At 39.9% G+C, this 13,284-nt stretch overlaps 1 protein-coding gene across 1 annotated transcript; it reads right to left on the bottom strand.

Moving 5' to 3' along the window:
• Window positions 1–998: 998 nt before the first annotated feature.
• Window positions 999–12,559, bottom strand: LOC125764206 (protein disconnected-like). The gene is made up of 4 exons (XM_049428181.1): window positions 8,876–12,559; window positions 1,887–3,393; window positions 1,629–1,807; window positions 999–1,567 (listed from the first exon to the last, which is right to left on the bottom strand). The coding sequence occupies exons 1-4, from the start codon at window positions 8,882–8,884 to the stop codon at window positions 1,280–1,282; spliced, it is 1,983 nt and encodes a 660-aa protein (XP_049284138.1). The 5' UTR covers window positions 8,885–12,559; the 3' UTR covers window positions 999–1,279.
• Window positions 12,560–13,284: the final 725 nt, after the last annotated feature.

Here is a 13,284-nt window from a genome sequence, read left to right on the forward strand (position 1 = left end):
TTTATTAAACGACTTTGAAAAACAATCTTATCAATTCTCACATAAATCATGTGATGGAGAATAGCTGAAAGATATGTTTTTACAGAACCGGTATACAAAGATCTCAAGAAGAGAGGCTGGTTTTAGCTGAAATGCTGTACCTTTGTACTTTGATCAAGCTGTCAGTTGATAAATAATACGGGCAGTTTTTGTGGCTCGAAGAGATTCGTTCGTCGAGCGTCGTTCGATCCATCATTCCAGCCCAAACGGAACAGGGGTGCGAAGATTTACGATTAAATTCGGGTGGTGCATTTCTGTTCGCGGTTTATCGGCATATGCTAGCTGAGAAAAATGCATACCTTATCTAAACCGAATCGTGCTCATCAAAGGCCTGGTAACTAGTTGAACAATGCACTATCTTTTGATTCCCAAATCGATTTGATGATCAGCAGAGCTTGAATTATTCTGACCTGCTTTTGGGATCATATGCTTGATAAATTTGGACAGTTGCTGGTCGGATCGATTACCGTGTAATGTTCATTTATTTGGTCTATCACAGGAAAGGCGCACATTGAACAGAATGAACGGATGCAGCGATCGTTCTGCAGGTTTGCTGTACTCAAATCGCATAATGAATTATCCTTTCACTGCTGTTATGTATGTGAGTTCAAGTGTTATTGGAATCCCAAGGGCCGAGGGTTTCTTACTCCACAGTCGTTGAAGTCTTAGTACACCTTTCGAATAGAGGCACTGTCGTGAAGTGGTGACCTGGCTGTTTATGAACATCTTTCTTTCGATTCAAGAATAATAATGATAATAAATAACATGCGACGTGGGATAGCCTTTGTAAGATTTTACCAACGTAGGACATGTTCTGAAATGGCAGGGAAAACATTCTCATATTGGTATTTAATGGTATGCAGTGTTTTATATCAATCCCCCATTGATGAATTCTGAAAACAAATTATTCTAATATTCGACTTTAGTGTCTCACAAACTTACCTGCACCAAGGCAACACTTCAGTTACTAATGAAGGGTATTTATTGGTACATAAACTATTTACATAACATTTACATAATCGTACGTACACTCGACGTGACCGGATACGTATGGGTGGTATTTACACGGGTTCAACACTTCACTTAAGCGCTACAAAGCTCGCCCTATAGCTTAGGAACTAACATTAAATTGCGTACAGTTAGTGTACGTTTTAACTATCTCTCCCTGTATGATGTTTTGTAGTCCGCTGTTCACGCAACAGTATAGGTTGTCACAGACTCGTTGTCGCCATTGCGCCGTCTAATCGTCTCCATCGCTAATACTGCGTGCATCCATCGAATCGGTGCATATCGTCAGCTCGGGAGAATCGATCGGGTTCAGTATGCGACCACCACTCATTCCGTTTTGTTGCAGTTGCTGCTGCGGCTGTTGCTGCTGTTGCTGAGCGTGATGAGGTTGTCCATCGCCCGCAGGAATTGGAACTCCACTTGCAATCTGTCGCTGTCGTATCAACGCTAACCGCTGCTGCGTTATTTCCAGATGATGTTTGCGCCATTTGATTCGCCGATTCTGGAACCATACCTTAACCTATGGAGCGACCAAGGAAGATTATTGATCTATCGTTATTGCGCTGCTAAAGTGTGCCAACCTGTGCTTCCGTTAGCTGGAGCGTGTGTGCTAGATATAGGCGTTCCGGTCCCACCATGTACTGTTGTCGTTCGAACTCAGCCTCAAGCCGTTCCAACTGTTCGGGCGTAAAAATCGTACGCACCCGTTTGCTTTTGAGTGATGCAGCCGATGAGGACAATGCTGTTTTCTTGCCCAATTCTAAATAGAAAGCAAAAAAAAAAGAAGCAACCTTTAACATCGATCGAGAAGCCAACAGTGGACAATGGCATTCACATACCTTTAAACTTTTCCCTGTTATGATTCTGTCCATGATGTGCATGTGGTCCCAGTGCCATATGATGCCCTGCGGGAATCTGTTGCTGATGTGCTGCTGCATGCTGCTGCAGATGCTGTTGCGCTGGCTGTTGTGGATGTTGTCCTACCTGTTGCTGACCCTGATGGTGATGGAAATGATGAGCAGCAAAGTGTGGATTGACCTGATGATGATGCAGTGCATGATGTTGATGATGATGATGATGATGATGGTGTTGATGCGGATGATGGCCTTGCAAGTGTGATTGTTGATGAACTCCCGGGTGTCCACTACCGGCACCACCGCCAGCACCGGATGGATGGAAGCCAGAAAAGCTGCCACCAACAGCACCATGCAAAGTGGGTAGTTGATGAAGGTTCTGCAATGCGTTTAACGGACCATTTCCAGCAGCAACACTGGCCGTGGGTTGTTGGGCACCGTATCCTAATGCTCCACCGCAGGTTTCTACACTATCCACACTATCGGCACGGTCACGTTGTTTCTCCATGCCGGCAGCGGCCGCCACCATAACAAGCGGCAAGTGCCCCATGGCAGCTGCTGCAACGGCTGCTGCAGCAACACGTTGCTGCTGTTGGAAGCCAGCACCGGTGGAAAGGTTCATTACACCTTCATTATATTCGCTGGCAACTGCTGCTGCAGCCGCCGCTGCCTCGTCCTGTTTCTTCCGCAAACCCAAGATGGCCGCTATCGTGAATGATTTCCCCACGAAACTGTCCGTGTCGAGAACGGCTGTGGTGGATTCGTTGCACGGGCTGGCACATGTTCTACGGTCCGTTGGATGCAGTGTCTGAGATTCTTTGCGTACACCCTTACCATCGGCCGCGATATCTTCATCTTCGTTATCTTCCTTCTCATTGCTAATAGATGGCCTCCTTTTTTCCTTCGTGCTCGATTCCATCGTATCTCGCTCGTTTCCAACACATTGAGATGCATGGCTCTCGGTGTCACGTGGTTCTGGATCATCAACATCGATGTCGATATTGTTCTCCGACTCACTGCCACCCTCCGCTTGACACATATCGGCCGTCGTATCAAACGCTTCGTTCTTAAGCTCGTGTGCTCCTAATTCCCCAAGAAAGCTCTTATCATTGCTACTTTCATCTTGTTCCTCCTCCCGCTCCTCCTCCTCTTCCTCCTCGTCCGTCTGAGAACCTTGAGAAGATCTAGCCCGATGTCCAGTCTTGCCCAGTCTGGTTTGAGATCCTTCAGTAAGCCGAGGCTGTTGATGGCTGCTCTGAAACGGTTGATGCGATGCCGAAGGATTAACTGTCGAATGCAAATGTGGCTGATGGCCTATCACTCCCGGTCCTGTTTGCTGATGGACATGATGACCATGCCCTAAGGTGTCGGTAGCTAGCGCCAACGCTGCTGCAGCGGCCGCTGTAGCGTGGGACGTGTGAAGATTCAGGAAGTGTGTTAGTGGGTTTGCATGATGATACTTCGTCGGTTGGTGATGTATCATTTTGAATACCTGTGAATGAAAAATTCGAGAGTTATGAAGTGAAATTTGCGTGCAAAAGTGTGGCATCGGTTAGTTAACAAAAAAAAAAGGATCATGAAAAGTTATGTACTACCTTCACACTCAGTCACCACGATAGATTGATCCTAACCATCAGGTAACAGCTTAGATAGTTACGGCATTAAAAGCTTAATGAGCTAAACTTATCTTCAATCATCAGCACGATAAAAAACCACACCAGATGTTCAGGAACGTTAACCACTCATAGGTCTTTCCACAAAAAAAAATGATAAAAAAGTTTCTATCAGGTTTTGGTTATAACTTTGTCATGATATTCCATGGCAGGTCTTAGTGAACAATAGTAGAGCAGCTTTCCAAAGGTAATAATGAACTTCGAAAAAAAGCATATTAAAAAGGGGTTTTAGAAAATCATTTCCCTTTTGTCACGGATTGTGATTTATAAACTAGAAAGAGTTATAAAAGTTTGTTCTTTTATGAAGCGTTGCTAAACTGTCATAGTTTCGAAGATGTTGGACTTTTCCGAAACGTGGAATGTGCAATACAACAGTATTTTTTGTGTTTTCTGTGATTCTGTGTTCGACCAAGGGCAAGGACTGACTATCTAGCTACCCGTTAAAAATAAGTTTAATAAGCCAGAAATGTCAATCATGACTTATTAATTCGCCAAGATTAATACGCCAAGAAGAGGACAGCGACAGAGGTATCTTGAGATACGAATGTTCTCGTTTCTGAATGTATTTTAAGAAACTATCCGTCAAGGGAGTGATATTTTGCTTTGAGATGCGAGTTAAATTTGAGAGCGAGGTGGATAGGTAGAGGAATGGGTGGGGACCCGATGGAGTCATATTAAATAAATGTTTTATAAAGGTGTTTTGGGAGTTGGAATGGATTAATGGCATTTCAAATTATTTCAATACGAAAAACTGCTTTACAATTGTCAGATATGGGTACTTTTAGATTGATCTAACTCTAGGAACAAGTCCTAGTTGGAGAGCTTATGGCGAAAATGAACCGAGGATCATCAGCTTGCACAGAGTGCTCCCAGGGTGGATACACTGGAACACAAATTTACGTTGTGTTCCAAAGAGTCATCTGCCTGGAGTATTCTGCTGCAAGCATTGCAAAACATCGATCTCAACCTTACTCCTTCATTCCTGTCCCTCTGCTTCCCTATATTACTAACGAATATTAGTAAAAGTAAGCGGATCCAAATCCTACGTTTGTTTGCAAACTACATAATCCAGAGATTGTTGGAAACAATAATGCTGTGATAGATGAAGAAGTCCTTAAATGTTCATTGCAACCTGTGTTTTTGTTTTTTCCTCTTCTTTTTTGTTTTACCTATTTCTATTGTAAACTAGTACATAAGTTTATTTCTCTTTCTTTTCTTTTAATTAAATGTTTTATAAAAAAAAGCAATACGAATTACAACAGAACGAATTTTACTTAAATTTTAAACGACTCTTCTTTATCTTATTTACATCTTAAATTATTGTTGATTAACTGCAAACTGTAACCAATACATAACTACGACCAGTACAGTCCATTCGCCTTAGTTCCAATATATCAGGTGTTTGACTTAATGTCAAATTGTATTAATTGGCACTAAACAAGAGTTGAACCCATATAGGACATGTTGTTAGGCCGTGCCACTAACGATTTACTACTTTAAACCTCTTTATTTACGTATTAACTTTAGTTAAAACCATCCTTTGACCTACATACTAGAGAAAGTGTTAATAATTCAAGATGTTAGGAGCTAAATATTTTAACAACAAAACACCCACACTCTATAGTATGAGGGAAAACGTTATTAAAAACATAATTTTGTTTTATGTCACATTTTACACAGTGCTGTAGAAAATCGATTAGTGCATTGAGCGTTTAGTAGATTTTATGAGAAATAAAGCATGCTCTAGATGATGAGATTTATATTAAAAACAACTGACTTCAGCGGTTAATGCCTTAAATTGTTTTGTAACCTTTAAAAAACAAAATTCTAAGTAACAGTTATATACACATTTCCACATTGAATGTCACCGATTTAACATATATACTTTTGTGTTTGTTTAAGTCTTGTACATTTGATGAGATTGCATAAAAGATTTATCAAATACGAAAATGAAACATTTTTTAAATTTAAAAGATTTTGTGATAGCTCCAAGATTGTTAAATACAGAAGGAAAATAGAAAAAAAAACAATGTATTTCTCAAATCAGGACCGAGAATAGTGAAAATAAAATCCCATCCGGGCCATTTCAGCTTCCAGGGTTCATTCTGAAGTTGTAATGCCGCAAGAAAAAAAAGAAAATATTTCCAAATAATCTTGAATGTAGTAAATTCCGGCAGAGATCGTTGCCGTTAGTGAAAAGACGCTTCTAAGTTTGTTAGTACAATTAGGATAAAGAACAAGTCATAGCTTTTCCTTAATGTTTGTAACGTAAAATAGAATTTTCTCAAGTAGAATCAACAGTACGCTTCTGTTGCACATGAAGCCCCAACGATACGAACCATTCCCTCTGCCATCCATTTCGCTACTTATTAGCTATCGTCTCTGCACATTACGGTATACAGCAGAAAGGTTAATGCATTTGCATAAATATCCCTACCAGTCGTACGCCTATCAAATGTCGCACTTTATGAGGTCACTTTTCCATCCAACAAACCGGCAGCTCTATTGTTCGTGGCGGTGCCCAACTTCCGGACCGTGCAGTGCGGACCCTTAAAAGCGACACAATTGTGGCTATGGATGGTGACTCTCCACTCCACGAATATGGTTTTACATTGCGGTGTGTGACATAGCAGTGACAATACCGGCCATCTTCTAACAGCCTAAGTAAACCTCAGTCCATTGTTTAGCGACTTGGGACAGTTTATAGGCAGTTAGTAAACCGAAACCCCCATTGGCTTGTTACCTCGTTTCGGCAAACCCCTTCGGGGTGAGGGTGAGCGGGATGATCTCTTTGTCTTTTTATTTGCATTCCGGATGAAGCCGTAGAAACCATCCCTTTTGGGGCAGACATTTGTTGTCGGAACGAAAGTGAGCGAAACATCTTCACAATCGATTGTGGCCGAAGGAAAATTGACACTCGTACCGGTGGGATCTGTGCAGTATCGGTTGCAGTTTTGGGTGACACTCGATAGTGGTGCAATTTAGTGTCATAAATGAATGGTAGACATCTATGTAAATGGGGTGCAATTTTCAATTGCATATGAAAGCTTAATCCAAAACCACCTGTGTGTGTGTGGTTGTGTTTGTGGTAGCATAATCCATCCCATACGAGCAACAACTAACGGAAAATATGATATTTTATTGTTGGATTACATACAAATCGTCTTCGTAACGGTCCCAATTCAATGTTTTATTACGTCCATTCCAACGATGTGTCGGAATGTCGGAAAACATTTTTATATCTATTTAGACCAGTGGTCGACAAAATCCGACCCGCGAAAGGATTTGATGGATTTTGAAAGATTGGACATTGAAAAAAACATTGAAGATCTTTAACACGTTGACCGCCACGGTACATGTTCATTGCCCGTCAGGCCACCGAATCACTCTTTGAACCGATTGTATTTTCTTTTTGTATTTTTTCTCCTTCTCTTATAAATCATATTCACAAATTCTATTTATTATCTCTGTCGCTCTATGAAGTCGTTTGTTGAACTAACTTCTTGGACACTCAATAGTATCGTCGGATTCTGAGTCTGATAATTACGATGTTAATGATAGTGATTGTGACGAATTTACTCTCCAGATATTTTTAGAGCATTGTAGTTAGAAAAAGAGAGAAATGTCGAGAGTATACCTCAACAATAAAGCATCATCCAATCAACTGCATGGAATGAATTTACCGGTCGACAAAAATCATTTGCATTTGTGGAAGAAAATCAGCAAAGTTGGCCGCCTTTATAATGCGTTTCGGAAGAAATTAAAAAGTTTCTTGGGTTATAATATGTCCATAGCCCGTAAAGGACGGCAAGGAAAAATATTAAAATTTTTGGATAAACTACAGGTATCACCAAGTGTACACGAAATGAGAAAGACAATAAACACAAAAGAAGAGCAATGTGGAAAGTTGCAGCAACGTTTTCCTGATCTAGATTAACCATTGTTTCAATGACCAAAAATACACCCTTACTTCTATAACCACCTACCCGGGTAGGTAGTGCAATTTTTATTGAATTTAGCACATTTCCACGTTCAAATGAGTTTTTATTCAATTCTAAAAGATGTTTTGACTTCAATTTAGTTGTAAAACAGGTTCATACTAAACATTTACCTGTTATTTTTCCAATTTCGATTCATAGTTTTATTCTATCAGACATTAGTACACCCTTACTTCTATAACCACCTACCTGGGTATGTCATGTATTTTGTAAGGGTTTTGGTCTTTTCTGCGTTGAAAAGTGTAAATATTTTCATTTTTAGCTGTTGTATTGCCGTCAAATTTTACAAAAAATTGCCTTAAATAACTTAAATTGATTTAATTTAGAAGATTAAAGCAGATCTTCTGTACAAAATGTAATACCTACTCGGGTAGATGATTATAGAAGTACGGGGTACAAATCGAATATTGAATTAAAAGTATATTAAAAAATTTGCAAAGTTTTTTGCGTATATTATAGAAAACATGATTTTTTAGGCATTCCTAAAATTCAAGCAGATAGCTTCATTATATTAAATGTTATAAAGATTTAAAAGTACAAAACATACCCGGGTAGGTGGTCATTGAAAGGAAGGTTAAGGTAACAAAATAATCGTTGTCTCCTTCATAATCCTTTCAATGCAAATATTAATGACGTACAATCTGAATTCCAATTAGAAGTAATTGGTTTACTAAAAAATTACAGTCTTAAAACAAAATTTAACGATTCAAATCTCCTAACTTTCTATCACCAGCTACCCTAAGATATAATTATATAAGTATAATAATTTAGATCATTTGCAATTTTATTCAATTTTTGATAATTTAAAAATTATTTGCTAATAGCTATAATTTTATATTTGGCAGCACATATAAATGAGATTTTTTTTCAAAAATGAAGTTTACTAAATCTAATTATAGATTAATTAAGAGTATTAGCAATAGCCAGTTTCATTCAATTTTAATGATAAGTTGTATAAATTTTAAAGCTCGCTTGGAGGATCGCATTGATTGTTATAATTTGAAAATAATTTTGTATTTAGGTCTTTATAAATTAATTATTTGAGTAAACAAGTAAACAAATGCATTCTTCTGGCGACTCACGATCATTTACCAAGTTTGGCCGTTTGAGTCAAAAATTTTCCGACCGCTTATTTAAAAACATTTAACTTTTGTAAGCGAGTCATGCTTTCGTGAACATTTTATAAAACTTTCAAGTAGAATGTTAAGACTGAAACTATCGTTTACTGATTATAAAATAAATAAATATATAAAGTAAAAATAATTACTAACTATTAACACTAACACATTCAGCAAATGTTTACCTTGTTCATAAATCCAACGAAATTGACAAATGTGTTCGGCTTAATTTGTTTCCCACCGGCAAAGTAATTGAATTCACTTTCGGTGTACTTAATTAATTGCAAATGAATTGACTTTTATCTGTTCAACTACCGAATCGCACCAGTTGTACGCTTCACAGACGTGATACTCCGCCGGTAACGGTTCCCGCGATCGTGGTTTTATGGTTTAATGTTTTATAGTGTATTTTCCACCCGGTTCATTAAACACGTGTTACGCGTTGGTACGTGTGAATTGTTAAATTAAATTCAGCATCATTTTAGCACTAATAACACATCACACATTGATGGAAATACAATTTTAAAACTTATTTATTACACTCGCAACACACGCACACAAGCACCACAAAACAGTAATTTCGAAGCAAAACTATTGTTATGCTCCTATGTATTATTTGGACAGATTAACGTAGAGCCTCACTTAACTTTAATTACATTAAACACGTCAGATCAGCGTTGCACACACCTGCGTTTGCTTGAACTCGTATCCGTAGCAACTCCGTTTACTGCTGTGACTGTGATTCCTTTGATCCCACTTTGAGTGTTGTGACAAAACTAACCACGATGAAGAGCGAGCCCTTGCTGAGCAGCCCAACAAACTTTTTTTTTTGTTGGCTTACAGTACTGGCTGTAACATAATCCGTTGTTGGGTACGATGCCACCGTCTATGACCAATGGGCGTGCGGTGAAGGTGTCATCCCGTGTGCTGATACTGGTGGGGATAAATCATAGTTCCTGTCAGGTTTTTACCGTCGGAATTGTGGTTATGTTGGGAGTGTGTGATTTGCGATCAATACGTAAAGAAAGGTTAATTCCAACAGCTTAATTAACACGATTTAAAAGCAAACTCTTTCCTTCACCACGAAATTCCAACTAGTTTCCGACGGCTTTAGAGTTAATCCGAAAGCAATCACTTCAAGTGTTCATTTAACTTTATCACAACTGATTACTAATCACACCGTCTCGAGAGGAAATACTTTTTTTCATTTCCTACGAATGCACCATTTAACACATTTTCACACCTCATTAAGTAGGTCCTTTGAGTGACTGATCAAGCGTCAATACTTCCAGTGCCTCCGTAAACCGGACAGCGATATCGCGCGTACGAACGTCAACAACTGACTGACGAGGCAAACACCCTGGACCAGACAGGACAACCGACGTCCTTGGGACCTGCAGCATGACGACCCCGAACCCTTGATGGCCTTTCTGCCGAACGAGCCCGGTTCCCTTGTGTTGCAACGAGTACGGGAAGGGTGAGAATGCCACCTCACCCAATAATGATGATGTTGTTTTTGCAGGTGCTTAGGAAAGCGGACGAAGGCAAGTGGTAGGGAGTCGTTAATTTGACCAGACAATCAAAACCACCCCAAAACCGTTTCCCCCTAAACTCCGACCAACGTCCCATTTCCCGTTCCGAACGCATCAAGGATTTGCTAGCGGACAGAACGGAAAGGCTAATAAAAATACCATAAAGTCATGAATGGAAAACACACGCAGTATACGATGCACGGATGCTGTACCATAAAACACGGCGGGAGTTTACGCGAGGGGAAGGTTTGCCGCAAGGGTCGGAAAAACTGTGAGTAAAAAGGCTAACCAACCCGACCAAATCTGGTCCCTAAATGTTCATTCTCGGAATAAACCTCCACCCCGCTAACGTTATCAGTCACTTTTCCCCCCCACATTTAGCTCGATTTTCCCCATGCACAATCCAAGCAGTCGAGCTTTCGCAACTTGATCTACTGATGGGCGAAGGAGAAAGAGAGAAGATGAGAAAACCGCGGCTACATGTTTTTCCATGTGTAAGTAAAGGTGTGAAGGGTGAGGGATGGAAAATTGGGAGAGGGTGAATCTGTGGGAGAAGGATGGGCTAAAATAAAATCATAACACTTGACAACAATATTAGCGAGGGAATGTGGAACATTTCCACCACAATTTCCTCCGGAAACCGACGGATATTGATGCCGTTGCGATTGTGTACGTGTGGAAAACTGTTTTTCCTATACCGTGGGTTAGAACAGTATTTGAGTGATTCGCACGAAAGAGTCAACTAGTGGTTAGCTTCCATCTTTTAGAGAAATTGTATGTTGAGCGCATGCGTGATTTTTCCACTTCCGGCTACTTCTTTCCATTCGAGTGGTTGTTTTTTTTTTTTCTTTGAGTACCCTATCTCCTTCCTACTCCCTTCTGTTTTCCTTCTCTCGCCATTTGTTAGCGAGAGAATGCGGAATCGGCCATTTTTCTTCGATATCGAGCAAACATTTGAGCCTCATTGTGGATGCAGGAAAAACTGTAAATTACCATAACGTTCTCGCTATCTCTTTTTCCGCTCTATTTTTCATTTTTCATCACACAAACGAACAAACTTTCTCCATTGCTTTGCTATCTCTTTTACGCCCGCATAAAGCGTACGAAGCACATCATCGCGTGCTGGAAAGCATCGAGCAACCTCATCTCATTTTAGACACTTTTCCGTTATTGTTGTGTGGTGGTAAATGTTGGCCATGGTGGAAAGCACGAACCAACGATCCAAACGCTAAAGCCCCCCCCCTCGGGGGGACTGATTAAGTTGCTGTGAATTTTCGGGCTCATTTTCTTAACGGAAATTTAATTGACAGCAAGATTGCTGGATCCCTGGGAAGGGCTGTGAAGGCGATGTTAGGAGGAGTTGTCTAGCACGCTTAGGGGTGGCACGAGTAGGCAAAAAAGTACGTAAAGGGAAGGATGTCGGCTGCCTGGTCCGGTGGAGTATAATGCTATCAAGACTGCGCTATGTGCATGAACGGAATGCTTCGTAGCTGAACATGAGGCGAACCCAAATGGAAGCATTAGGGCAGCATGAATTAAATGAACCGCACGGAACCGATGGGTGGGATAGGGTTTTGCAATTGCGGGTGATGCTATGATTTTTGGGAAAATGGTTTTTTTAGGTAAGTTGGTAGAAGAAGACCGAAGATGGGGATGAAAAGGGACAAATTAGAAGGAAATGTGTACGTGTAAAAAATGTACAGAAAAGGATATGAGAAAGAAGTTACAAAAAATGCATTTATTTGTGGAGAAGCGTGTGTACTAAGATGCGTTTAGATGAGCTTACAATGGAAAGCTCTTCATTGAGCGGCACTGTTTGAGGTTACTTGGATGGTTCGCATAAGTGCATTAACTTCGTCATGGAGAATACGCCTGTTTGTATGCAATCTTCATTCACAGGATCACTTTTCCCACAGTTTCGACACAAGTAAGTATTTTCGATATTTGATTTTTTCGTATGATTTCGTATACCTACTTTTGAAAAAAAACACTAAAATAAAAATTTTAGCGAGTTGGGAATGAAATGATTTTTTCCTACTACGGGTCTTGACTAAAAAACCCTCGCTCCGTTTAAATTTAACTTCCCTTACTCACCGTATTTAACGGGTTTATTTAGTCAATGTCTATTTTGTTTCCATTATGTGATCATTACAAGCAAACTCTATCACTGCCCGCTATGATTTAATTTATTCTTTACTCCTTGCACAAGGTGAATTCCTCTAGCAAAACTCGCTAGATGAACCAACGTCACCCCAAAAAGGCACAGGTTTTTTTTTTCGTTTGTATCCAAACGAAGCACAAATCTGCCCCAAAAAACCGATGCCAATACCTTCACAACGGGCGAGGTAGGGTGAGAAAAGCAGGAATTCTAATTGAAATACTTTTCGGTGCGTTTCTTTTTCGGTGTTTGATGATCGTTTTTCGTCGTTTTCCATCGTTGACTGAAATATCAAAGGTCCTTTCGCAATGCTGGAATGTGTGTTGCTAGAGGCTGAAAACAAATTTACATATGAAGACATTTAGAAAAACAAAACACAAAACCATTGTCAATATAAAAAAAAATTCTTTAACCTGGTGAACGGGAAAAATGAAAGAAATTATGCACAAGTTACAGTTGTTAAAACTATTGTAAACACATAGAACAGAGAAATCTAAATTCCATTTTAAAATAAATTTACCACTACAAAGAAAGTGTAATGTAAACATAGAAACTAAAGTCAAACATGTTTTTGGGAGTGTATTTCCGAGAATTGTGTTAGAAGGTCTAGAAATTCGGTTCCATCTGTAAATGACCTTCGTTACTTTAATTGAGTTATCAGACGAAATGGAAAACGTCTGACCATCGCAGCCGAGCAAAAACTTCGGAACGCATGCTGAAGCTGGAAAATGAAGAGAAAATTAGCAGCTTTTCCACCCGACGGAAGGAAGAATCCATCCGTTTCCAAGTGGAAAGCAAATGAACTGGAAATGGACGAACGTTAATTGCATTATTGCGCGTCTTCGACACTTTGACGTGAACGACGGTGGAAAATTGACTCGGGTGGGTTTGTGCGTTGTGAGGG

Source organism: Anopheles funestus, chromosome 2RL (assembly GCF_943734845.2).
Source record: "Anopheles funestus chromosome 2RL, idAnoFuneDA-416_04, whole genome shotgun sequence".
NCBI lineage: Eukaryota > Metazoa > Arthropoda > Insecta > Diptera > Culicidae > Anopheles > Anopheles funestus.